The 27,641-nt window shown below is 38.9% G+C and overlaps 1 protein-coding gene across 6 annotated transcripts in view; it reads right to left on the reverse strand.

Annotated features, from left to right (window-relative positions):
- Positions 1 to 276: 276 nt before the first annotated feature.
- The window catches only part of TERF1 (telomeric repeat binding factor 1), a 48,649-nt gene continuing 21,284 nt past the window's right edge, over positions 277 to 27,641 (reverse strand). For 4 of the 6 annotated variants that reach the window (XM_049853907.1, XM_049853909.1, XM_049853912.1 and 1 more), the window contains 4 exons: positions 25,861 to 25,920; positions 24,225 to 24,316; positions 14,396 to 14,502; positions 277 to 2,436 (listed from right to left, as the gene is read on the reverse strand). In XM_049853907.1, coding sequence (XP_049709864.1) covers positions 2,260 to 2,436; positions 14,396 to 14,502; positions 24,225 to 24,316; positions 25,861 to 25,920 — 436 coding nt within the window. In that variant the 3' untranslated portion in view covers positions 277 to 2,259. The remainder of the gene's footprint in view (positions 2,437 to 14,395; positions 14,503 to 24,224; positions 24,317 to 25,860; positions 25,921 to 27,641) is intronic. The other 2 variants (XM_049853908.1, XM_049853910.1) reach the window with 1 other exon arrangement.

A 27,641-nucleotide genomic window follows, 5' to 3' on the forward strand; every position in this document is an offset into this window, starting at 1 on the left:
TGCTGAATTGTACATGCAGAAACTGTTGAATTCTTTATGCTGTATTGTGTGTATTTTCAAAATCAAAAACAAATTAAAAAAAAAGTAATTCAGAAGAGTCAGACTATGAAGATGAGAAAATTGTAGGTATACATTATACCACTTATTTTGCTCTTAATATTCTTTTTATGTATCCACAAGTTGTATAATAAAAATCCAGGTACAAACAAAGCTAAAATAGCTTTTAGTAAGTAAAATGCTAAATAAGAAACCACCACGCTTTAACTGATAGTGATTTTTCATTTTTAGTAATACATAAAATGACAAAGCATCTTACAATTAATGACAATGTAGACTTGATGACTTCTGGTACATGTCTGGAATGAAAGGCAGGTGACTTAGAAGTTCACCTTGACTCATGATGCCAGCTTTGGCTCTAATCATCCAAATGCCTGTGATAAACAGTGACGGTAGCTAGTGGTGTAACAGAACAGTGAGCCAGGGAGCATATAATTATCCACATTTCTGTTTAGTATACATGTAATACCATACAAATTTAGAGACAATGGGCAATACATAAAACTTTAATAGAAAATGAAAGTTTATAAAATATTACCTTTCTTTTTTTATATAACTACTTCAAGACTAAAGTACAGATATTTACTCACTTGTTAAAATAAAGCACATGTCACTAGAAATGCTGGATAATTCTGACTAAATCCTCTAAAGAATAAAATGTTGGTGAAAACTCAATATTGCCTACTAAGTTATGTATGACCTTGTTTATTCAGTATTTATCTGCATTTGACTGCTAATCAAAAGGTCAGCAGTTGAAATCCACTGGCCACTCCTTGGAAACCCTATAGGGCACTTCTACTCTATCCTACAGGGTCACTATGAGTTGGAATCGACTTGACAGCAACAGGTTTAACAGGCACAGGTGTGCTAAATTATAATTGCCCTCTCACTGTCTCCCTAGCTGCCAGTGGACATACCTGCTAATGGACATAAAGTATGTGGCTTAGGGGGAGATGACTGCCCTCTGAAGAAAGAAGGAAGGGCTGTTCTCTGGCACCAGTAAATTTAGACTAGCCTGAATGGGGCAATAAATGATGTCCATTGCCTACAGAGGGCCTTCTACTTTTATTACCCACCCTTTATCGTTTTTTGCCCCCTCTTACTGCCCCTTACCCTACCTATTCTCTACACATGCTATTTGGCATGTAGACATGGCTGTCCGATTAATGTTTAATACTGGGACAGAACACAGGCGTTCTCCCCAGACATGAACTGGGGCATGTTTGGATGCGATCTAACACTGTCGACAGGAGCCTAACTTCGGGGAACCTAGGCTGCTAATGATGTGTGCTGTTTTACTCATCCCTGTCCTGTTCAGTCTGTAATAAACACCTGTTGATCACGCCACTAGAAGTGTCTGGTCTGTGCTCGGCTCCAAATGGTCCTTCACTAAGAACTTGTGAATACAGTTGGTATTGCATTATCATAGATGTTAAAGTGATAATGGTTAATGCCAATTTAAGCATTTATAGACTAATTCATATAAGCCCAATATTAGTATATTCAATGAAAATATCAGAGAACCTGGTTTATGGCATCAGGTTATAAAGCAGCTTTATTCAAAACCTTTTTTGTTAAACTTTAAACACTGGAACAAAAGTCAAATGTACTAAATACGACGTGAAGCTCGTGTTGCCAATAGTACAAATTTTGTCCTATGGGTATTATTATTTTCAAATTTTTCTATTTATATGGAAACTTGGTATAACTAATATATTACTTTGTACATTTATCATTCTATAAAACAAAAGCCTTGATAATTAAGTAGCATATTAAGGCCATAAATCAAGTCATGACCTCTATGTCAAAGGCTTATTATTCAGTGATTGGGAAAGTTCATTTTTATGTGTGTTATGGGGTTGAGGTCAGTATACAGAAAGAGAATACGTTAATAGAAATTTTTTTTTTTGAATCAGGTTTTCATTTTTTTTTTTTTTAATTGGAGTAGGATTTGGGAGTGGACACTGAATGAACCAGGGTTCAAAAATTTTACATTTTATCAAAGTAAAAAGTCCTAAGAATATAATGATGGCATATAATTTATAGCACAATCCTTAAATGAATTAAATGACTGTTTCACAGAAAAATACTATAATGCTTTAAATAAAAAATTTAAGATACAACAGTGACCAGTAAAGTCACAACAAATGCAGCGATCAAAATATTTAACTGTCCTCCTTTTATCACACTTTTCAAACATACTCAGTCTTCACTGTCCGAGCAAATCAGTTTTAGTTTCTTCATGGTCCTCCATCTGTCTTTTAACATGACGCTTGTTCGGTTGTTGAACTTATAATGTAATAGTATTTTAGTCCAGTTTCCCTCTCCATATTTCCTTACGCCACATCTCAGATTCTTGTCTTCTTCCCAAAGCCATGCCTTTTGATAAAAAGCAGAATTATTATTCACAGAAACAATTCTTTAAAAAGAGTACACCAAGTATAAATATAACTATTTTTAAGTATTTTCAATTAATTAAAATACTGTTAAAATGATACAGTTTCTTAAGGATGAATAAATTTCTGTATACATTTCTTAGATATATTTACCATGATAATATTTTTAAAGGTTCTTACTATGATTGGCCATTTTACATGTAAACATACTATGGCTCCGCTGCCTAAGAGCAGACAGTGAGAAAGTGACAGAGCTAAGCACCAGCCCAATTTCTCTGACTTCAAGCCCATACTGTCTCTTAAGGTGTTTTTCTACACTCGTAATAGATTGGTATTTATTATTCAGTAATTCCTTAACTTCTTGTATATAATTGGACATATTGTTAAGATGGCTAGCTGGTTTTAGGTTCAGTGTTTATCAAAACTAACACTCCACAAGGGATCTGAACCTATGATGTCTTTAACACAGTATTCTATTCAAGTGAATCAGAAAATCTCAGAAAAATGGATGACACCACAGGTCAAATCCATTAGGTTAAGATTCTCAATGGTGGGATAAAATGTAACTTAATACAGAAAGCTTTTGATTTTGGCACCAATGAATGCATATCTCTAAACAGAATCTGAGTGTTTAATACTTTATTAATGAACTCGGCAAAAACCCTGTTCTGCCCACGCCAGGGAAGTGCACACATGCACAGACACACACACTCTCAAATCATCTCTATAAGTTTTTCTAAAACACAAGTAATTAAAAATACAATTTTATTTTGAGTGAAAATCATTTTTCAAAAAAAAAAAAAGGAAAATTTAATATCATATAAGTGAGACACTGGAATTTGCTACAGGTGACCAAATAATTATTCCTTCTACTGTCATGCTAAAGGAGCAATAGAACTATCTGAGTCACTGCTTATTGTGACTAGAGTATGAGTAACTCCCGTGGAGGACTTTTACATTGTCTTTAAAAATTCCAGTTTGGTTGTGTGAAGCAATGAAAAAAACTCAAGGTGTCCTGAAGAAGACAAACAGATGAGAACTGTCTCCGTACATGGCTCAATCCCATAAAAACTGGCAGTGACCAGAAATAAACTCTTTGTAGAAGTCTGTTTGAGCTGCCTTATGCCTGATTCCTCTGCTATTGCTATCTCCTGTTTTGTGACTTGAACCCAAGATTCCTGGACTCTTCCAGATCTGCTTCTAATATTGTCTATGAACACCTCACAGCCACTGTGTTACCCAGAAGCGACCTCTAGACAGGCTGGTACCCTCCCAGGATTTCTGTTACTGTCTGCCCCTGCCCAGTTCCCTCAGCAGTCACCTCTCCTACAAAGCTTGCTACACTGACGGCCGTTAACTTCAGCAGCAAATTACTCTCCTCCAAGCTCATATAAACCTTTGAAAATGTGATGAAAGCTATGGATTCCCACTACAGAAAATACAACTATCTAAAATTCTATACATAATTTTAAGGAATCCATAAACCAAAAAACCAAACCCATTACCACTGAGTTGATTCCAACTCAAAGTGACCCCATAGGACAAAGCAGACCTGCTCCATAGGGTTCACAAGGCGGTGATCCCTACAGAAGCAGACTGCCAAATCTTTCTCTGGAAGACCCGACCTTTAGGTTAGAGGCTGAGCACTTAACCACTGCGCGACTAAGGCCCATAGACTCCCCTTAAAAAGCGTAGCCCATCTGTAAATTAAAAATTTCTGTTGCATAAGAATGTCACAGATTTAATCAGCTTTACAAGTAGTCTTCGGTTTATATAAATTCTACACACACATCACTGTTTTCTTGTTTTTACCTAAGTTTATTGTTGTGGACTGAACTTCGTCCCCCAGAATATATGTTGTAAATCCTAACCCCTACACATGCCGTTATAATTCCATTTGGGAATGTTCTTTTTTGTTATGTTAATGAGGCAGTATCAGTGTAGGTGTGTCTTAAATCAATCTCTTTTGAGATATAATAAAACAGCAGGTTAAGCAAACAAGAAAGGACAAATGGAGGGGAATATACAAGCCACATGGCTGCCCAGGAACCCAGGATTAGAAGCTGAAAAGAGACAAGGACCTCCCCACAAAGTAGAAAGACACAGAGCCTTCCCCTAGAGCCACTGCCCTGAATCTGGACTTTTAGCCTCCTGAATTGTGAGAAAATAAATTTTATGTCATTAAAGCCACCCACTTGTGGTATTTCTGTTATAGTAGCACTAGACAACCAAGACAGATATATTACTTTTTTTTTTCTACAGAGAGAACACAGGTGATATTTGATATAACACAAAAACCCATTTCTCTCAAGAAATAATACTCTCTACTTGAATCCTATTTAGGTTTCTGGGTACAACAAGTTTAAGCTGTATTTTCCAGTGGGTCATCCATAGCAGGGGTTGGCAAGCTACTGCCAAACTCCAGGCCATGGTTATTTTTGTACAGCCCAGGAGTTAAAATGTTTTTTACATTTTTAAGGGCTGTTGGAAACCCCTGGTGGCATAGTGGTTAAGTGCTACGGCTGCTAGGCTGCTAACCAAGGGGTCGGCAGTTCGAATTCACTAGGCGCTCCTTGGAAACTCTATGGGGCAGTTCTACTCTGTCCTATAGGGTTGCTATGAGTCGGAATCGACTCGACGGCACTGGGCCTGGGTAAAGGGCTGTTTAATTAAAAAAAAAAAAAAAGTGACAAAGTGTATATGGCCCCAAGAACCTAAAATATTCACTGTTTGGCCCTTTACAGAAAAAAGTTTGCTGACCTCTAACCTAGAGGAAAGTTGTAATTCTGTCCGTAAAGATTAACTGAACAACCACTGTCTAGCAGTAAGTATTCCATTTTCTCTTTTTTGGGGAAAAAAAAAAACCTTTAACTTGATATAGTTACTTAATGATTATGCTGGAATTATTCTGGATGATCTGAATGTTTTCATAGCTTTTGCTCAATTTTATCTACGACTGAAAAGTTGAAAGCGCCTTGGAAACTTATGACACAAGCAGCTATATGACAAATAACAGCAACTATAATGTCATGGATAATTTTATGTGCCAACTTGGCCAGGCTATCAGGCCCAGTTTTCGGTCAAACACTGGTCTAGATGTCGCTTTGAAAGTATTTTGTACATGGGATTAACATTTACAATCAGTTGATTTTAAGGAGATCACTCTTGTTAACGTGGATAGGCCTCATTTACTCAGTGAAGGCCTTAAGAGCAAAAACTGAGGTTTCCCAGAGAATTGTGTAAGACTGTAACAAGAAATTCTGCCTGAGTTTCCAACCTACCCTACAGATTTCAGACTCACCAGACCCCATAATAGCATGAGACAATTCCTTAAATTTAAATTCAATCAGTTGCCGTCTGTCTCATTCTCACACACACACACAGATATATACATATCTCCTCTATTGTTTCTGTTTCTCTGGAGAACCCTGACTGATGTATGTAATATTAAAAAGTTTAGACTTAAAGAAGCCTAATGGTGATTGGAGGGAGCCCAGGAGGCACAGTGGTTAAGCACTCGGCTACTAACTGAAAGGTCAGTGGTTTGAACCCACCAGTAGCTCTGCTGGAGAAAGATGTGGCAGTCTGCTTCCATGAAGATTACTACAGCCTTGGAAACTTGATGGGAAATTCAACTCTGTCCTATAGGGTCACTGAGTCGGAACCAACTCAACGGCAACGGGTTTAGTGGTGATTGAGATCAATTCATACTTGCTACAGATGGAGTTAAATGAATGATACTATTAGACTATCAACATCAGGTGGGAAAGAAAACCTGTTTCCTAACTCTGGGAAGTACATTTTCAGAAAGTCTGCTTAAAACTTTTCATTCTTCATGTTATACATGTGACTTATTGTACTGGACTCCACTAATGGAACATAATTAAGAATTCAAGATGAAATATTTCAGGATACAATACGAATAAAAGCTATGTCTTTTGTTCTATTATCTTTTGTTTAACTGAAAAATGAAAAATAAAACCCATAAATAAATATAACAACCTCAGCCATACCTATAATCTGAAAAGACACAGAGAACACATAAAAAATTAAAACACACCAATCTTTTTCTTTCCTAAGTCTAGAAAAAAAAAAAAAAATTTTTTTTAAGTCTAGAGAGTTTACATAATTTATATTTAAAACTTGCATGTCACTCCTGTTTTTAGATAAAGGTTTACAGAACTAGCTTCTTATTGAACAGTTAGTACACATATTGTTTTATGACATTGGTTAACAACCCCACAACATGTCAACACCCTCCCTTTTCAACCCTGGGTTCCCTATTACCAGCTTTTCTGTCCCCTCCTGCCTTCTAGTCCTTGCTCCTAGGCTGGTGTGCCCCTTTAGTCTCCTTTGTTTTATGGACCTGTCTAATCTTTGGCTGAAGGGTGAACCTCAGGAGTGACTTCATTACTGAGCTAAAAGGGTATCCGGGGGCCATACTCTCAGGGTTTCTCCAGCCTCTGTCAGGCCAGTAAGTCTAGTCTTTTTTTTGTGTGTTAGAATTTTGTTCTACATTTTTCTCCAGCTCTATTCGGGACCCTCTATTTTATCTCTGCTAGGGCAGTCAGTGCTAGTAGCCGGGCACCATCTAGTTGTACTGGAGCCAGCCTGGTAGAGGCTGTGGTAGTTGTGGTCCATTAGTCCTTTGGACTAATCTTTCCCTTACATCTTTTTCTTCATTCTCCCTTGCTTTCGAAGGGGTGAGACCAGTGCAGTACAAGATGGCAGCTCATAGGCTTTTAAGACCCCAGATGCTACTCACCAAAGTAGAACGCAGAACATTTTCTTTATAAACTGTTATGCCAACTGAGCTAGATGTTCCCGGAGACCATGGTCCCCACAGCCGTCAGCTTAGTAGTTCGGTCCCTCAGAGGGTTTGGATGTGTCTATGGAAGTTCCATGACCTTGCCTTGGACAAACTGTGCTGGATTTCCCTAAAATTGCCCCACTTTAGCTGTCTGGAGGCAGTTTCCAGGCCACAAAGTTACCACTTATCTATTGTCTATTTAGTATTTTTCTACTCCCATCCATCCCCTCCCTCGTCACCATCAGAGATTGTTTCTTTTTGTGTGTAAACCTTTTCATGAGTTTTTATAGTAGTGGTCTCATACAATATTTGTCCTTTTGTGATTGACTTCCTTCACTCAGCATAATGCCCTTGAGATTCATCCATGTTGTGAGATGTTTCACAGATCCATCATTGGTCTTTATCATTGTGTAGTACTACACGGTATGCATGCACCATACTTTGTTTATCCATTCATCTGTTGATGGGCATCTAGGTTGGTTCCATCTTTTTGCTATGTTCAGTATTACAATGAACATAGGTGTGCGTATGTCTACTCGTGCGAGGACTCTTATTTCTCTAGGATATACTCCTAGGAGTGGGATTGCTGGAGCATATGGTATTTCTATTTCTAGCTTTTTAAGGAAGCGCCATATCGTTTTCCAAAATGGTTGTACCATTTTGCATTCCCACCAGCACTGCACAGGAGTTCCAGTCTCCCAGCAGCCTCTCCAACATGTTATTTTCCGTTTTTTTTGATTCGTGCCAGTAATGTGGGGGGTGAGATGGTATCTCATTGTGGTTTTGATTTGCATTTCTCTTAATGGCTAGTAATCTTGAGCGTTTCTTCATGTGTCTGTTAGGCACCTGAATATCTTCTTTGGTGAAGTATCTGTTCATTTCCTTTGCCCGTTTTTTAAATTGGATTATTTGTCTTTTTGTTTTAGAGGTGTTGGATTTTCCTGTAGATTTTAGAGATTAGACCTTTGTCTGATGTCATAGCCAGAAAGTTTTTCCCAGTCTGCAGGTTCTCTTTTTACTCTTTTGATGAGGCATTGAAGTGTTGAATTTTTAGAAGATTCCAGTTATCTAGCTTATCTTCTGGAGTTTGTTGTGTTGTTAGTTATGGTTTGTATTCTGTTAACGCCGTGTATTAGGGCCTCCAGCATTGCTGTTTTTTCTTCTATGACCTTTATAGTTTTTGGCTTTATATTTAGGTCTTTGGTCCATTTTGGATCAGTTTCTGTGTATGGTGGGAGGTACGGGTCCCGGTTCATTTTTTTTTGCAGCTGGACATCTAGTTTTGCCAGCACCATTTATTGAAAAGATGCCTTTTCCCCACTTGATGGACGACTTTGTGCCCTTGTCCTAATGGCTTTTAGAGGAGGAAAATAACCCTTTAAAAATAACAACATTTATAGTTGGGAAAACATTGTTATAGTAATTCCAGTGTCTTTATTTTTTTATTTATTGTGCTTTATATGAAAGTTTACAAACCAAGTCAGTCTCTCATATAAAAACTTACACATACCTTGCGACGTACTCCTAGCTGCTCTCCCCCTCATGAGACAGCACACCCCTCCTCTCCGTCCTGTATTCCCCATGTCCATTCAATCAACTCCTGTCCCCCTCTGCTACATAGTCTTTATTAATTGGGAAAAATGTCCTTCTGGTTGTAAGACATTTTCTTTTTGAATGAAATAAATGTATAAAAGGCTCTTTTTAGTTGTGATGAGGCAGGCAGAAAAACTGTCCAATTAGGAGTCTGGGTATCATAATAAAAAATCTTAAAGAACCAAAGACCTCAAAAACCAAAATTAAATGAAATCTGTCACTCATCTTCCGAAACAAGCCATCCCAACAAAAAGCCAACAGTGGAAAAGTAAAAAAAAACAGGTACTTTAGTGACCTTTTTTATTGGTATAGGAAACAGTGATAGGTTATACCATCTATATTCTAGAAATTATATTCCTGATAGCCTACATTTTATTTAGAACACAGACAGACTATTTTCTTGATACACATTTATAAATAACATCTACAATACCATTTGGAAGAACAACAGGGAAACAACTAAAAATACATATGACTTCTGGTTGGATATGGTAGCAACATTTCCCCCTTTTCTTTGAGAAATCATCCAGAAGCGGTAAGAAAAGAAATAAAAATCAAAACTCTGATAAAATTAGGAGACACCTACAACCTGAAGCATACTATATGTGGAAGGGATATATATAATCAGTGGAAACTGAGAAAGGGTATGCACAGAAGCAGAGCACAGCCACTTTGCCTACAGATCTCAAAATGCCTTCTATAGGATGACCTTCTACTTATGACCATGAGCGAGTAACAGTGACCAGATTTATTTCACCTGCTGTAAACAACTAGAAAACCAAACAAGATACACGACACAATGGTTTTCAGACATCGGACAGAAAGCAGAGGACTGTAATTACTCAGAAGGGAAAAAAAATGAAGGGAGCCCCCTAAAATTGTCCCACCTTAGCTGTCCAGAGGCAATTTCCAGTCCACAGTGTAGGAGAGAGGAACCCAAAGTGAGTCTACTAGTCCCACTCAATTAAACAGAGATCAGAGTTTGGGGAGATCAAGAAAACTAAAATTTGCAGGGCAGAATACTGCTCTCTAAAGCAAGGAGATACACAAAGAGAGCTCCAGAGACTTACAAAGATGTCCCCTGAATCTTTGGTTGAATACTGATCTGAGCATGTATGAGAGGGAACCACGCAAGGATAGGAGAAACCAACCACTGGAGAGCAGTGGGACAGACAACTCGTGGCGCTCACACAAGACTAGGGATAATTCACATCTCACCAGCTACAGAGAGATCTTGTAACACATAGAGTACTGGGCAGGGTTGTCAGGTGTTGACAACCCTTTTAGAGGATGCTCTGGTTCTTTTTTTTTTTTTTGGTTCATCCCAACAAGTGTAAAATTAATCTAATAAAAAATTACCAGGCATGCACAGAATCAAGAACTTATGATGCAAACAGAAAGAAAAAAATATCAATAGAGAAAGACCTAGACACAGAATTACCATATAGGGATGTCAATAATTCTGTTCCATATGTATAAGGGGGTAAAGAAAGACATAACAACTAGACAAACTGAATCACAAAGAGAAAAAAAAAATGGGGGAAATAAACAGAGATCAGTGACCTGTGGTAGTCTGACAAAATGGGGTGGGAGTCGAAGCCAAATAAAAATAATGGCTGAAATTTTGATGAAGACTATAAACCCACAGATCCAAGAGGGTCGATAAGCTCCAAGCAGAACACACACACACACACACAAATCACATAACATGCATAATCGAATTGCTGAAAAATAATGATAAAAAGGAAATCTTAAAAGCAATCAGAAGAAAAAAATTACATATAGAGGAATAAACCAATGTAAGTCAGGAGACAAAGGAGAACCTTTGCAAGAAAAAAATGTTAACCTAGTATTCAGCAAAAACATCTTTGAAAAATACTTATCTCATTTTACCCCACAATATAAACTGCTGAGTTGTTAGAACTATGCTTAGAATAATAAAATAGCATACTATTTCTAAAAGGACTTCAGAGATTATTTTGTAGTTGTACCTTTACATAAATTCAATTTTAGGCATGTGTAAGATGACCATAAAACAATCGTGGTAATCTAAATGTTTGATAGTTAATGTTATGTGTCAACTTGGCTAGGCTATGATTCTCAGTGATTTGGCAGACACCAAATCACTGAGTGGCGCAGTGGTTAAAGCACTCTGCTGCTAACTGAAAAGTCCTCAGTTTGAGCCCACCAGCCACTCTGTGGGAGAGTGATGTGGTAGTCTGCTTCTGTATACATTTATAGCCTTGGAAACCCTATGGGGCAGTTCTACTCTGTCCTATAGGGTCACTATCAGTCGGCATCGACTTGATGCCAGTTGAGATTGGTTTTGGTTTTGGATGTAATCACCTTCCATTTTGTGATCTGATGTAAGAAATCAACCACTTGAAAGGGGAGTTTCCTCAGGGGTGTGGCCTGCCTCCAGTATATAAATGGATGTTCTGGCAAAACTTGTTCTCTCTTTACCGTCTACTCTTCTTGTCCCCTGACCTCCGGTTCTTGGAACTTAAGCCTGCAGAATTTTTCAGCCTGCCACCTGATCTACAGATTTTGAATTTGTCAGCAATCCGCAACCCTGTGAATCAGCCTCTGCAACTATGTGACCCAGCAGAGGTCTTCAACCTGCAAACTAACCCACGGATTTAGGACTTGCCAGCCTCCACAATTACACGAATCATCTCCTTGAAGTAAATCTGTCTATATATATTTATATACGCTTCACTGGTTTTGCTTCTCTAGAGAACCCAGACTAGGACAAAATAGAATTGGCAAGTTAAGTACAATACAGATCTAGTAACTAAACCAAGGTCACACAATAAATTGGAAGCAACGCCTGGGTTAGAGAAGCAATGTTTTTAATATGCCATCTGTGATGTGCTGATTGCTTTTGTGTGGCCTTTCTAGCCATAGTCTTATAACTCCCACCCAGGTGACTCGGCCAGGCTTTGCAGATAGGATATTGTGGCTCACCAAGGGGATTGGTCAGTTTTACTTTAAGAGACTTAATTCTAGACAGAAAGAAAACACCCCATCACCACCAAGGAAGGAGACCAGCAGTGGGGAGATGGCAAAGTGGGCTTCCAGCCCCACAGAGGGAGAAAGCTGAGTGCCTTTGGGCAGAGACTAAGGGCCAGGAAGAGGCATGTCTTAGATAGAGCAAAGGTGGGAAAAGGCTGTCCTGATGAAGAACTGTATCCTTGAGTATTTCTGAGCCTGAAATGTAACCTGTTAACTCCCTAATAAACCCCATAATCATGAGTATTGTCTGTGAGTTCTGTGTGGCCACTGCAATGAATACTGAATCCAGTGGAAAAGTAGAGAATGCTGTGGGAGGGATGGTTGGTGTGATGGTTAAGATTGTGTGTCAACTTGACTGGGCCATGATTCTCAGTGTTTTGGCAGTTGTATAATGTTGGGATCATTTCCCTGTTGAAATCTGATACATGATGATGGAATCTGCTGCTGAGTGGTACCGGTGGGGGTAGGACCTGTGGTGGCTCACCACCCCCTAGCCTCCATTTCTCCGCCTTCTGCTGCCTACTGGCTTCCTGCTCGCCTGGCAAAGGTCATTGGCTTGTTCTGGATGCAGCAGCTGTCTCTTGTCTGACCTCTGGTTCTTGGGACTTGAGCTAGCAGCTTACCTGTCCATCTTGGGATTTGTCGATCTTCACGGCCTATGAGCAAGAGTCCTGCTCTCTGACCTGCCTATCTTGGGTTGGCCAGCCCCTGCAGCTACGTGACTTGGGAGAAACCTTGTGGTCTTGCTGCCAAACTTGGGGATTCCTTGACTGTCACAGCTCCAACCTGCTCATCTTGGGTTCACCGGCTTTTGCGGCTCTGTGAATTGGGAAAGGCTTCTATCTTGATCCAAGAACTTGCGACGTTCCAACCCCTACAATCGTGTGAGCTGTTTCCCTGATATAAATCTCTCTCTATATATTTATACACTTCACTGGTTTTGCTTCTCTAGAGAACCCAGCCTAAGACAGTTGGTGTCAGAATTGGTAAAGACGGCAGAAAGAGGAGGCTTGTCTGGCCTCCACCTCGTGGGAGTCGGCCTTGCACTGTTGATCTTGGTTCTCTTCCCCTCTTGTGGGGTTGGAGGAGGTCAGACACCACCCCCACACTGTTTTTACACTATCTTTCAAATGCATAATGAATTAAATATGCTTTGGTAATCCTTACCAACATTCGTAACATTCTCTCTAAAGGAAAGCCTTTATGAACTTCCTAAATACTGTTACAATGAATTTTTAGAACATGACTTTTTTATTAAGTTGGCTCCCTGCCTATAATTTCTTCAAGTTTTATATTTGTTTTACTTTCCTTTTATTCAAAATACTAAGTAAAAGAATATTTCTAAATAATTGCAATTATTTAGAATTACTTCTAAGTTCTTAATAAAAAAACCAAAAACCAAATCCAGTGCCGTTGAGTCAATTCCGACTCATAGCGACCCTATAGGACAAAGTAGAACTGCCCCATAGAATTTCCAAGGAGCACCTGGCAGATTCAAACTGCCAACCCTTTGGTTACCTGCTGTCACACTTAACCACTACGCCACCAGGGTTTCCAAGTTGTTAATAACGTGGAAATATTCCCTTCTCACTTTACAAGTATGGTAATTTTCATTTTTATAGTGCAGCCTTGTCAAATTTTCACTGGGTAACAACAATATACACTAAAAGATATCCTCTAAAGCAATCAATTACTAAATAATTACCAATGACACAATAAGGTATTATAACCTTACGCATTTTTCAAACATTCTCTAGTGTTTTAAAATTGTATTTTATTGCAGTTACACAACCAAAAAGTCACTTTTACCAAGTTATTGTACTTCATGAATCAGAAGTCTGAATACTTATCTGTTAAAGGGAAAATATAAAATGCTATGTACGTTGTTGTTAGTTACTGTTGAGTAGATTCTGATTCATGGTGACTCAGGGTGTGCAGAATAGAGCTGTACGTAAGGTTTTTATGGCTACGACCTTTTGGAATCAGATCTCCAGGCGTATCTTCCAAGGGGCCTTTGAGTGGATTCTAACCACCAACCTTTTGGCTAGCAGTCAAGTGTTTAAACATCTGTGCCACCCAGTTAGTGATCTGCTAGTAGTTTTATGATGTTACCAAAAACAATTTCTAAATTAAAAAATTCCATATCAAATGGTATCTTTTAATTTTTTTTTTTTGTACAGAAGAATCTTATTTAAATTGGTTCCCTGGTAGGAAGACTTGACTATAAAGGCTTATAATGTGGATTTAACTCCTACCTTATATCCAATGAGCAGACTTTATGGTAGTATCACAATAATTTTAAAAAGATGTTGGTATCAATGCCTGACTTAAGACTATTTTACTATTTTAAAATGCAGGTGAAGTGTTTTCTTGATACTATAAATAGGCATATTAGGCAGTTAACCAAAGATGGCAAAGTGCAAATATTTTATACTCAAATCTTTTCGAGTTGAAGAGAAATAATTTGAAATAGTTATGACTTTTCATATCCATAAGACTATTCCATTTAATAAGAAACAAATACCTGTTTTTTCCGAGATCGATGTTTTTCAGAAGTTGCTGGCTGATTGTTTAAAACATCTCTTGTCTTGCGTTTACTGGATCTTCTACAGTCATCGTTCTTTCTTCTAACTGAAAGTGGAATATTATCATCAAATATTATTAATTCACATTAATGGAAAACAGGAGTTCTATTTTTAAAGGTTACAATGAAATTCCTATTCATTTTCTAGCTGTTTCTAAAGAAAAATAACTCTAATTGTTTAATTTTTGTGTTCTTTAAATCTGGAAGCAGTTTGGTATGGCACAAATATCACACACACACACACAAAAAAACCAAACCCATTGCCATTGAGTCAGTTCCAACTTACACTGACTCTACAGGACAAAGCAGAACTGGATTTGAACTCCCAATCTTTTTGGTTAGCAGTCGTGCTGTTTAATCACTACCCCACCAGGGCCCCACAAATATCACAGTCTTTAAAAACCAGAAGGACTATGTTTGAATATTGCTTCTCTTGAATGTCTTTCAACAAGTTCTCTCACCACCCTGAGTCTGCCTTTTCACCATCTGCTAATAAAAATAATATTTACTTATAGATAATGTTAAGGAGTAGTTCATGGAATTTAAGGAGCATAACCCTTTCCTCATTCCCTCTATCTTACTCAGTTTAGTAAGAAAAGAAACAAAACTGTAATTACTGAAAGGTAACTGCTCATACAGAAAACTCAAAAGAATCTACAAAGAGAATTAAAAAGGGTTTAGGAAAATGGCTGGATGTAAGATTAACACATTTCAACAATAAATAAAACACTTAATTAAAACTTAAAGATACTATATATACTGGTGGTGGTGCTGTCAGGTGCCGTTGAGATGGTTCCGACTCTTAGCGACCCTATGCACGACAGAACAAGACACTGCCTGGTCTGCGCCATCCTTACAATCGTTGTTCTACTTCAGCTCACTGTTGCAGCCACTGTGACAATTCACCTCGTTGAGGGTCTTCCTCTTTTCTGCTGACCCTGTATTTTGCCAAGCATGATGTCCTTCTCCAGGGACTGATCCCTCCTAACATGTCCAAAGTATGTAAGACACAGTCTCGCCATCCTTGCTTCTAAGGAGCATTCTGGTTGCACTTCTCAGACAGATTTGTTTGTTCCTTTGGCAGTTCATGGTATATTCAACATTCCTCGCCAACACCACAATTCAAAGGTGTCAATTTTTCTTCGGTCTTCCTCATTCACTGTCCAGCTTTCACATGCATATGATGCCACTGAAAATACCATGGCTTGGGTCAGGCGCATCTTAGTCCTCAAGGTGACATCTTTGCTTTTCAACACTTTAAAAAGGTCCTTTACAGCAGATTTACCCAATGCAACGCATCTTTTGATTTCTTGACTGCTGCTTCTATGGCTGTTGATTGTGGATCCAAGGAAAACGAAACCCTTGACAACTTCAATCCTTTCTCCTTTTATCCTGATGTTGCTCATTGGTCCAGATGTGAGGATTTTTGTTTTCTTTATGTTGAGGTACAATCCATACTGATGGCTGTGGTCTTTGATCTTCATTAGTAAGTGCTTCAAGTCCTTTTCACTTTCAGCAAGCAAGGTTGTGTCATCTGCATAACACAGGTTGTTAATGAGTCTTCCTCCAATCCTGATGCCCTGTTCTTCTTCATATAGTCCAGCTTCTCAGATTATGTGCTCAGCATACAGACTGAATAGGTATGGTGAAAGAATACAACCCTGATGCACATCTTTCCTGACTTTAAACCAATCAGTATCCCCTTGTTCTGTCTGAACAACTGCCTCTTGATCTATGTAAAGGTTCCTCACGAACACAATTAAGTGTGTTCTGGAATTCCCATTCTTCGCAGTGTTATCTATAATTTGTTACGATCCAGATAGCTGAATGCCTTTGCACAGTCAATAAAACATAGGTTAACATCTTTCTGGTACTGTCTGTTTTCAGCCAGGATCCATCTGACATCAGCAATGATATCCCTGGTTCCATGTCCTCTTCTGAAACTGGCCTGAATTTCTGGCAGTTCCCTGTCGATACACTGCTGTAGCCGTTTTTGAATTATCTGCAACAAAATTTTGCTTGCGTGTGGTATTAATGATATTGTTCAATAATTTCCACATTCGGCTGGATCACCTTTCTTGGGAATAGGCGTAAATATGGATCTCTTCCAGTCGGTTGGCCAGGAAGCTGTCTTCCATATTTCTTGGCATAGTGAGCACTTCCAGCGCTGCATCCATTTGTTGAAACATCTCAGTTGATATTCCATCAATTCCTGGAGCCTTGTTTTTTGCCAATGCCTTCAGAGCAGCTTGGATTTCTTCCTTCGGTACCATCGGTTCCTGATCACCTGCTACCTCTTGAAATGGTTGAACATTGACTAATTCTTTTTGGTATAATGACTGTATTCCTTCCATCTTCTTTTGATGCTTCCTGCCTCATTTAATATTTTCACCACAGAATCCTTCACTATTGCAACTCGGGGCTTGAATTTTTTCTTTACTTCTTTCAGCTTGAGAAACACTGAGCATGCTCTTCCCTTTTGGTTTTCCATCTCCAGCTCTTTGCACATGTCATTATAATACTTTACTTTGTCTTTTCGAGAGGCCCTTTGAAATCTTCTGTTCAGTTCTTTTACTTCATCAATTCTTCCTTTTGCTTTAGCTGCTTGATGTTCGAGAGCAAGTTTCAGAGTCTCCTCTGACGTCCATCTTGGTCTTTTCTTTCTTTCCTGTCTTTTCAATGACCTCTTGCTTTCTTCATGTATGATGTCCTTGATGTCATTCCACAACTCGCCTAGTCTTTGGTCACTAGTGTTCTATGTGTCAAATCTGTTCTTCAGATGGTCTCTAACTTCAGGTGGGATATAGTCGAGGTCATATTTTTGCTCTTGTGGACTTGCTCTGATTTTCTTCAGTTTCAGCTTGAACTTGCATATGAGCAACTGATGGTCTGTTCCACAGACGGCCCCTGGCCTTGTTCTGACTGATAACATTGAGCTTTTCCATCATCTCTTTCCACATATGTAGTCAATTTGATTCCTGTGTGTTCCATCTGGCGAGGTCCATGTGTATAGTTGCCGTTTACGCTGGTGAAAGAAGGTATTTGCAATGAAGTCATTGGTCTTGCAAAATTCTATCATTCCATCTCTGGCATTGTTTCTATCACCAAAGCCATATTTTCCAACTACTGATCCTTCTTCTTTGTTTCCAACTTTTGCATTCCAATCACCAGTAATTATCATCATGTTGACTGCATGTTCGATCAATTTCACACTGCAGAAGCTGATAAAAATCTTCTGTTTCCTCATCTTTGGTCCTAGTGGTTGGTGCGTAAATTTGAATAATAGTCGTATTAACTGGTCTTCCTTGTAGGCATATGAATATTATCCTATCACTGACAGGGTTGTACTTCAGGATAGATCTTGAAATGTTCTTTTGGACGATGAATGCAACACCATTCCTCTTCAAGTTGTCATTCCCAGCATAATAGGCTATATGATTGTCTGATTCAAAACGGCCAATACCAGTCCCTTTTAGCTCACTAATGCCTAGGATATCGATGTTTATGCGTTCCATTTCATTTCTGATGATTTCCAATTTTCCTAGATTCATACTTCATACATTCCAGGCTCCTATTATTAATGGATGTTTGTAGCTATTTCTTCTCATTTTGAGTCATGCCACATCAGCAAATGAAGGTCCCGAAAGCTTTACTCCATCCACATCATTAAGGGTGGCTCTACTTCAAGGAGGCAACTGTTCCCCAGACACCTTCTGTCTTCCAACCTGAGGGGCTCACCTTCCAGCACTATATCAGACAATGTTCTGCTGCTATTCAGAAGGTTTTCACTGGCTAATGCTTTTCAGAAGTAGACTGCCCGGTCCTTCTTCCTAGTCTGTCTTAGTCTGGAAGCTCAGCTGAAACCTGTTCTCCATGGGTGACCCTGCTGGTATCTGAATACCAGTGGCATAGCTTCCAGCACCACAGCAATACGCAAGCCCCCACAGTACGACAAACTGACAGACACGTGAGGGCGATATATACTAGCATACATGTAAAATTAGAAAAGTGGTACAAGGCCTATATGGAATAAATTATAAAGCTTTATGTATATGTGTGTGTGTAAAACATGTTATAGGAAAACTTAATATAATTCTTTCAGTTCTCTCCAATATGATTTAGTGTTTCAATGTAATTTCAATTAAAATTCCAACAGGGTTTTTTTGTAGAACTTAACAAGATTATTCTAGAATTATGTGTTGGGAAAGGTAGTCTGCCATGGGTCCTGAGCACCCCTCCGGCTCTTGCTGAATGTACAAGGCTTATCCCTCTTTTAATACTAAGCAGTTTCTGTTGCCAGTCACATAGGCACTTAAGTCGGTCAGGGCACCACAGCATGACTACCTTGTAGGTGTTCTTTTGAGGGCTGGGGACCAACTTTTTTGCTGCTTGCTATAGTGTTTTGCTGTTTATTCAGTAAGTGCTGGGCCCTTGGCCCCAGGCTCTTCAGCTGCCATACTGTCTGAATAGCACCCATCTTAGCCCAATGTATTACCCATGGGACTTGGAACAGGGGAATCAGCACAACTACACTGATCCTCATGCTGTCTGCTAACCTAATAAACTATCTTACTCTGACCCAGTCTTTTGGCACCTATGGAATATTGGAAAGTTTACTCCTTGCCATTCTCTTGAGGTTGGTGTTCTCCCTGATATTGTATAAGCCAAAAACATCAAGAATAGCCAAGAAAGTTGAAGAAAAGTAAGATGAAAGAAACTGATCCACCACATATTCCATCACTGTAAAACTACAGTAATTCAGACACTATGGTATCATCAAAGGAATAGACCAAGATACCTAAATATACATGGAAGCTTGATATATGTCTTGGCTGGGCTCTAGCCAGGAAAATGGAAGCCACATTAGTTATGAACAGAAAATTTTAAGGTAGGGAATATTTACTACAGGTCTATTATGTGCCTAATATCAAGATGGTACCTTACTAGCATTGAGAAACTCGATTTCATTGTCAGTCTGTTGTACTGTGGTCGTTTGCATGTTGGTATGAATTTGGGAGCTACGCCACCAATATTTCAAATACTAGCAGGGTCACCCACTGGGGACAGATTTGGGCAGCTTCCAGACTAAGACAAAGAAGAAAGGCTTGGTGATCTACTTCCAAACATAGCCAATGAAAATCTCACCCATCACAACAGAACATTGTCCAATACAGTGCTGGAAGATGAGACCCTCAGGTTGGAAGGCACCAAAAACACAACTGGGGAAAAACTGCCTTTTCAAAGCCGCATTGATCTTAATTATACCAATGGAGTAAATCCTTCAGGATCTTCATTTGCTGATGTGGCATGACTGAAAATGAGAAGTAACAGTTGCAAACATCCATTAGTAATCAGAATATGGAATGTATGAAGTATGAATCAAGAAAAATTGGCAATTGTCAGAAATGAAATGGAATGCTTGAAAACTGATAGCCGAGGCATTAGTGAGCTATAAGGAACTAGTACTGGCCATTTTGACCCTGACAATCATATGCTCTACTATGGTGGAACAACAAGTTGAAGAGGAACGACACTGCATTCACTGTTAAAAAGAACACCCTGCGCTCTATCCTGAAGAATAACGAGGATCCAAAACCCAGCGATAGGTTAATAACTACACACCTACAATGCTGTATTTTCCAATTACTACTCATTCTTTGTTTCCAACTTTTGCATTCCAATCACCGGTAATTATCAATGCATCTTGATTGGACAGTAAATCAATTTCAGCAGGTCAGAAATATGGCCTTGGTGACAGAAATGATACCGAGATCACATAACAGAGTTCTGTAAGACCATGGACTTATTCATCAAGAATACCTTTTTTTCAACGACACAATTGACAATTATACATGGACCTCCCTAGATGAACTGATTACACAGGAATCAAATTGACTATATCTGTGTAAAGAGACAATGGAGAAGCTCAGTATCAAAAGTCGAGTCATAGCCAGGTGCTGACTGAAAAACAGACTATCAACTGCTCATGTACAAGCTAACAGCGAAGCTGAAGAAAATCAAAGCAAGTCCACAAGAGTCAAAGTATGACCTTGAATACATTCTGCCTGACTTTACAGACTATCTGGATAATAGATTTGATGCACCAAACACTAATGATTGAAGATCAAAAAAGTTGCGGACAAATACTGTCACGGATTGAATTGTGTCCCCCCAGAATATCCGTCAACTTGGCTAGGCCATGAGTTCCAGTATTGTGTGATTGCCCATTTTGTCAACTGATGTGATTTTTCTGTTGTAAATCCCATCACTATGATGTTAATGAAATGGGATTATCAGCAGTTATGTTAATCAGGCAGGACTCAATCTACAAGATTAGGTTGTATCTTAAGCCAATCTCTTTGGAGATATAAAATGGAGAAGTGAGCAGATAGAAACACATGGGGATCTCACACCACCAAGAAACAAGAGCTAGGAGAAAAGCCGGCTCTTTGGACTCAAGGTCCCTATACTGAGCAGCTCTTCAACCAAGGAAGATTGATGACAAGGATCCTCCTCCAGAGCCAACAAGGAGAGAAAGCCTTCCTCTTGAGCTGACGCCCTGAATTTGGACTTGTAGCCTACTAAACTGTGAGAATAAATTTCTCTTTGTTAAAGCTGTCCACTTGTGGTATTTCTTTCATAGTAACACTACACGACTAAGACAGACATCAAGGACAACATACATAAAGTAAAAGGTCATTCAAAAGACAAGAAATAAGAAAAAAAAATGGACGCCAGAAGGGACTCTGAAACTTGCTCTTGACATGGAGTGGCTAAAGTGAATAGGAGAAATGATGATGTAAAAGCTGAACAAACGATTTATCAAAGGGCAGTTCGAGAAGACAAAGTATCATGAGGAAATGTGCAAAGACCTGGAGTTAGAAAACCGAAAGAAAAGAATACAGTTAGCATTTCTCAAGATAAAAGAACTGAAGAGAAAATTCAAGCCCCGAGTTGCATTACTGAAGGAGGACTCTATGGGAAAAAATTAAATGATACTGTAAATATAAAAAAAGATGGAAGAAATACACAGTCACTGTATCAAAAAGAGTTGGTTGACACTCAACCATTTCAGGAGGTGGCATATGATCAAGAACTGCTGGTACTGAAAGAAGAGGTCCAAGCTGCACTGCAGACACTGGTGAAGAACAAGGCTGCAGGAACTGACGGAATACCAGCTGAGATGCTTCAACAAACGGATGCAGTGTCAGAAGCATTTACTCATCTATGTCAAGAAGTCTGGAAGACAGCTACCTGACCAAGTGACTGGAAAAGGTCCATGTTCGTACCCATTACAAAGAAAGGTGATCACAAAGAATGCAAAAATTATCGAACAATATCATTACTAACTATCACATGCGAGCAAAATTTTGCTGAAGGTATTTCAAAAACAATTGCAACCATATATCAACAAGGAACTGCCATGAAGTTCCAGCCAGGGTCAGAAGAGGATGTAGAATGAGGGAGACCACTGCTGATGCCAGATGGATTTTGGCTGAAAGCAGAGAATATCAGAAAGATGCTTACCTGTGTTTTATTAACTACATGAAAGCATTCGACTATATGGATCATAACAAATTACATACAACATCACAAAGAATTTCAGAACACTTTATTGTTCTCATGGGGAAGCTGTATATGGATCAAGGGGCAGTTGTTTGAATAGAACAAGGTGATACTGCATGGTTCAGAATTGGAAAAGGTGTGCAGAAGGGTTGGATTCTTTCACCTTACTTGTTCAATCTGTTCGCTGACTAAATAATTCAAGAAGTTTAACTATATGGAGAATATGGCATCAAGACTGGAGGAAGACTAATTTACAAACTGTAACATGCAGATGACACAACTTTGTTTGCCGAAAACGAAGACTACATGAAACACTTACTGATTCAGGTCAAAGGCTACGGTCTTTAGTATGGATCACACCTGACTATGGAGAAAATGAAAATCCTCCAACTGGACCCATAAACAACATCATGATAAATGAAGAACTTGAAGTTGTCAATGATTTCATGCAACTTGGATCAACAATCAACATCCATAAAAGCAGCAGTCAGGAGATAAAATGTCATATTGCATTGAGCAAATCTGCTGCAAAAGCCCTCTTTAAAGTTGTAAAAAGCAAAAATGTCACTTTCATGACAACGATGCATCACCTGACCCAACCCACGGTCTTTTAATCAACTCATATGCATGCAAAACCTGGACAATGATAAAGGAAGACAGAAGTAGAATTAATAGAAGTCAAAAGTTCAAACTGCAGTGCTGGCAAAGAATACTGAATATACCTTGGACTGCCAGAAGAATGAACAAATCAGTCTTAGAAGAAATACAACTGGAATGGCTCCTTCGAAGCAAGGACGGTGAGACCTTGTCGTGCTCACTTTGGACAAGTAAGGAAAGACCAATTGCTAGAAAAGGACATCTTAGACTTCACAGCTGATAAAGTACAGGGTCAGGGAAAATGAGGGAAACCCTCAATGAGATGGATTGACACAAATAGCGAAAATAATGGACTACAGCATACCAAAGACGATGAAGATGACGTTAAGACTTGGCAAGGTTTCATTCTGTTATATATAAAGTTGCCATGACTCAGGGTCAACTTGACGGCAACTAACAACAATTATTTTTATATTAATAAGTATTTGGATTTGAATGTGTAAGATTTAACAATCTCTGCATTAACTACAACTACCACAGCCTCCACCAGACTGAGTCTAGCACAACTAAATGGTGCCCAGCTACCACCACCAACTGCTCTGACAGGGATCACAATAGAGGGTCTCAGAAAGATGTAGAACAAAATTCAAACTCACAAAGGATCAGACTTACCAATCTGACATTGACTGGAGAAATCTCAAGAGTATGGCTGCTGGACACCCTTTTTACTCACTACTGAAGTCACTCCTGAGATTTACCTTTCATCCAAAGATTAGATAGGCCCATAAAACAATACACGTAGCCCAGAGGCACAGATGAGAAGGCAAGAAAGCAGGAGGGAATAAGAAAGCTGGGCAAATGGAAATGGGGCACCCAAGGTCAACACTTGGTGTTGACGACCTGTCAAAACCAAGTGTTGACAGGTTGTCAACCAATGTCAGAAAACAATGCATGTATTAATTGTTTAATAAGAAACTAATCTGCTCTGTAAGCCTTCACCTAAAGCACAATTAAAAAAAAAATAAAAAAAGATTACAGCCTAGGAAATCCTATGGGGCAGTTCTACTCTGCCCTATAGGATCACTATGAGTCAGAACCAGCTCAATGGCACTCAACAACAACAACAAAATCTCTGCATTAGTACGGTACTTGGAACATTCTTTTGTGGAATGAATATGTATCTAGAAGGAAATTACAATTAAATTATAATTGGAAATAATTTTGAACAGTTTTAAGAAGCTTTTATGATTATTGTTGTGTCTTTTAAATCCAGCAATGCCTTTCACAAGGATAATAAATTATAAATACATTAAAGAAGGTAGACAGAAAACATTCTACTCATTTGTTTCAGAAAAGTTATTACTTGAAGTTCATGCTGAATATAGTTAAGGTAGAAAAGCAGAGTATTACAGTAACAAAAGTACTCTCAGCTAAGCAGTCAAAATAACTTTCTAAGCACCACCTCTAATGAACCCTATAATTTAATGTATTTAACCTCTTTGTGCTTCTGAAGTGTGTATTTGTGAGTGGCGGTGGGTCAATGGTTGGAGGGCTTTTAAGCACACACCCAATTCTATACTTGTAAAATAGTATCAAAAGTACTCACTTTGAAGAGTTTCTATTCTTTCCTCTTTCTCACCAGGATCTTGTAGTTGGCATCCATGGTTAAACTTAGATAAGAAGAGATTCTTGTGAGACCTGAATAAAATGAGAAAGCTTGTGATAGGTTCCAGAAAGACTAGCAAAGCTATAGAAAAAAGGTAAGTGATTTGTTTTAACGTCTGCTCTAGGGTCTTCTTTTACGCTGGTCTGCTTCCTTTGGTGCTGTCCTTGCTTAGAGCCGATCTTAACCTTTGGCCTCTTAAGATACGTTGCCAGACTTCCCTTTCCCCCATAACAAACTTATTTCTTATATCTAATCCACTCAGAAATCAAGATTCCTTTGGTTTTCCAATTAGAGCAAGAGTCCTCAAGACTATGAAGTATTGTGTTTCATACTCTCCTATGGCTTATAAATTACTCCCAAGAGAGGAATTCCAAAATTCCTTTACATGACAGCAGATATCATTCGATTACCTTTATAGCTTCAAAAAAGGGCCTTATTTATTTATTTTTTTGCAAGGTAAGGCTGTTTGGAAATACATGATGTCAAACACACTTGTCCGACAGCCCTGCAAATCTGGGCAGCTATTATATCGCCACCCAAAATGCTGGCCTATTTATCTATATGCTCATCCCAGAAAAGCACTAAGTAGCCTGTTAATCCTTTCCCAAACTCCCAAAACTTTCTACAGTGTTCTCTGGGATGCTATTCTCTACCCCTTCACCAGTCCCTCTACTTCCTTGCCTTGTCTGAAATCTAGCTCTCCCCTGGGGATAATGTTTCCCTCCTTTGTGGCTCTCTCAATTACAGGTTGATTTAATCTATTTCCCTCCATGAACCACAAGGTCCAAGAGGTAGGTTTCTATTGTTTTTATTGCCCACTAAATGCCACTTTCAGGAGCCTACTTCCATAGAAACCTCAGCCCTTTGAGGATTTATGCTGCTGAGGTGTATTACCTTCTACCATTCTTCATATTCACTCACAAGCACATTCACAGGTCTTTCTTTGTTCTCAAGTGCTGCTATTATCAGGAAGTATTTCGGCGTTCTAATGGACACCCCATATAACGTCCTGGCCTCTCAACTCTCCATCTCCAATAACCTCCTTCACACCAAGTCAGCCAGGCCCTCCCACGGTTCCAGAAATTCAGCATCCCAAGCTGCTCCATCTCTAAAATCCTTCCTGCAGACTTTCTGCTCTCTGAAAATGTTACATTGTGTGTCATAGCATTACTAGTAGGTCAAACACCGTTTTTCAGGTAATTCCATAAAATTGCAATTTTGGGACTTTCATCAGAAATGTAACCCCTACTCTCTTCCTGCCCCAGCATCATTATCCTTGTTTCTATGACAGAGTAAGAGTTTACCAAACATCTGCTTTCAAGGACTACCTATACGTGTATTGTACTAATGGCCTTGTAGAAACAAAATTAAACAACTCAGGATCCCAGAGACAGGTCTCTACAGATTGGAATTTCTAGACAGTTAGGAGTGTCATGCCACTGGAACTATCTATTATCTGAGACATTTGCTAAATCATGTGATTTAAATGGTTGTTATTACAACATATTTAGGTCTGCATGAATTACTTCAATTAAAGATTTTAAAAATAAAGAAGAAAAATGTCAATTTACTTCACCTCAATAAGGATACTGTACCCTCTGAGGATTCAGTTTCCGCAGACTGTTTGTCACTAACACTTTAAAAGAAGAAAAAAAAAATCGTAAGATGTAAACAAACAAACACCTTTTCCTAAGGCTAATACTTTCCACACAGTAAAGTTATATTTCAATTTATAAAAAAATCTTTGGAAAGAAACCCTGGTAATATTATGACAACATGGCTAATTTTTGTCCAGATGTGCTTACAAGAGGTATTCAATCAAGCTTCCCCAAACATAAATTAAGCTTAGTTAGTGCTGTACTCTAGCATTCATAATGTTATTCTTTCAAAAAATCTTCCATAGCTCTTTATTTCCATCCATTCAAGTTTAATTTCTTGGCCTCCTCAATATCCTCCAACTGAATTTTTAAACACATCTCTCTCCCCCTGGTTGTAGGCAAGTCTGCCTCCACAAATACAGCATGACCATTTAAACCTCCATACATTCACTGGTACAATTCCTCTCTCCTGACATGACATTTACTCTTCTATCTACCTCCAAAAATCTCAGGCATTTTTGAAGGCCTTGCTCAACACCACTCTGTGAAGCTTTCTCTGTCAACATTTGCAGCATTTAAGTCTATCTATAAGACTTTAACACCAAATTATATAACATGTGCTACTATTTGTTTTGAGTCCCAGAATGGTACAAACATTTAAGTACTTGACTATTAGCTGGAAAGCTGGTGGTTCAAACCCACCCAGAGGTGCCTCGGAAGACAGGCCTGGCAATCTGCTTTCAAAACGTTACAACCTTGAACAATCCTATGGAGTTCTACTCTGTACACATGGAGTCGCCATGAGTCAGGGTGGACTTGACAGTAATTAACAATTTGTTTCACATCCTAATTATTATTGTCTCAAATAATTATAAACTTTATCAGAGCAAAATGCTTACCCTTGATTTCATCTAGTCTTGATTATATAGGAGGGTTCCATACATTCCAGTAGTTGTCTGATCTCAGCAGTCACAATTCTGTTTTTATGGTTGCTTTACTTGAATCCTGATTCCTGTCCTGATACTGGCAAATCTGACACTTCACTTGCCCCAATTCTATTTGTTTCCGGGATGGTTTTGATACCTGCCTGATTCTGGATCTTTAACCTGTCCCAAATTTTGGTTTTAGAGAGAGCCCTGATAGCGCATTGGTTAAGCGTTCAGCTGCTACCTCAAAGGTCAGCAGTTTGAACCCACCAGTGGCTCCATGGGAGAAAAGACTTAGCGATCTACTCCAGTAAAGATTACAGCCTAGAAAACCCTATGGGCAGTTCTACTCTGTAATATAGGGTTGTAATGAGTCGGAATCAACTCAATGACACACAACAATAATTTTGGTTTTGCTCCCTGTGTCTACGGCACCATAAATTCTATGTATGCCAGATAATGAACTAGGCACCAGGGCAAAAAGCTAATGAATGTATTTCAAACCTAACTGAGGCTCTTCCAAGAGTTCTCAATCTAATGAGAGTTACAGAGAGACAAACAGATAAGTTACTATACAAATCCTCTTATAGTGGTGTGACTTGGTCTTACAGTGGTGTGACTTGGTCCTAGAGGGGCACATAAGTGACAACTAATCGGAGGGCTGGGGAAGACTTCGCAGAGGTGATCTTTGAGATAGGCCTTAAATGGCTCAAGTATGAGCTTGTCTTGGAGAGAACAGAGGTGAATACAAAACAGAAGAAACTAAGTAAGAGTAGACAGGCATGAAAGATCTAACATTTGAAAATCAGAGAGAAGTTCTATGTTGCTAGAAA

Source organism: Elephas maximus, chromosome 15 (genome assembly GCF_024166365.1).
Source record: "Elephas maximus indicus isolate mEleMax1 chromosome 15, mEleMax1 primary haplotype, whole genome shotgun sequence".
Classification (NCBI taxonomy): domain Eukaryota; kingdom Metazoa; phylum Chordata; class Mammalia; order Proboscidea; family Elephantidae; genus Elephas; species Elephas maximus.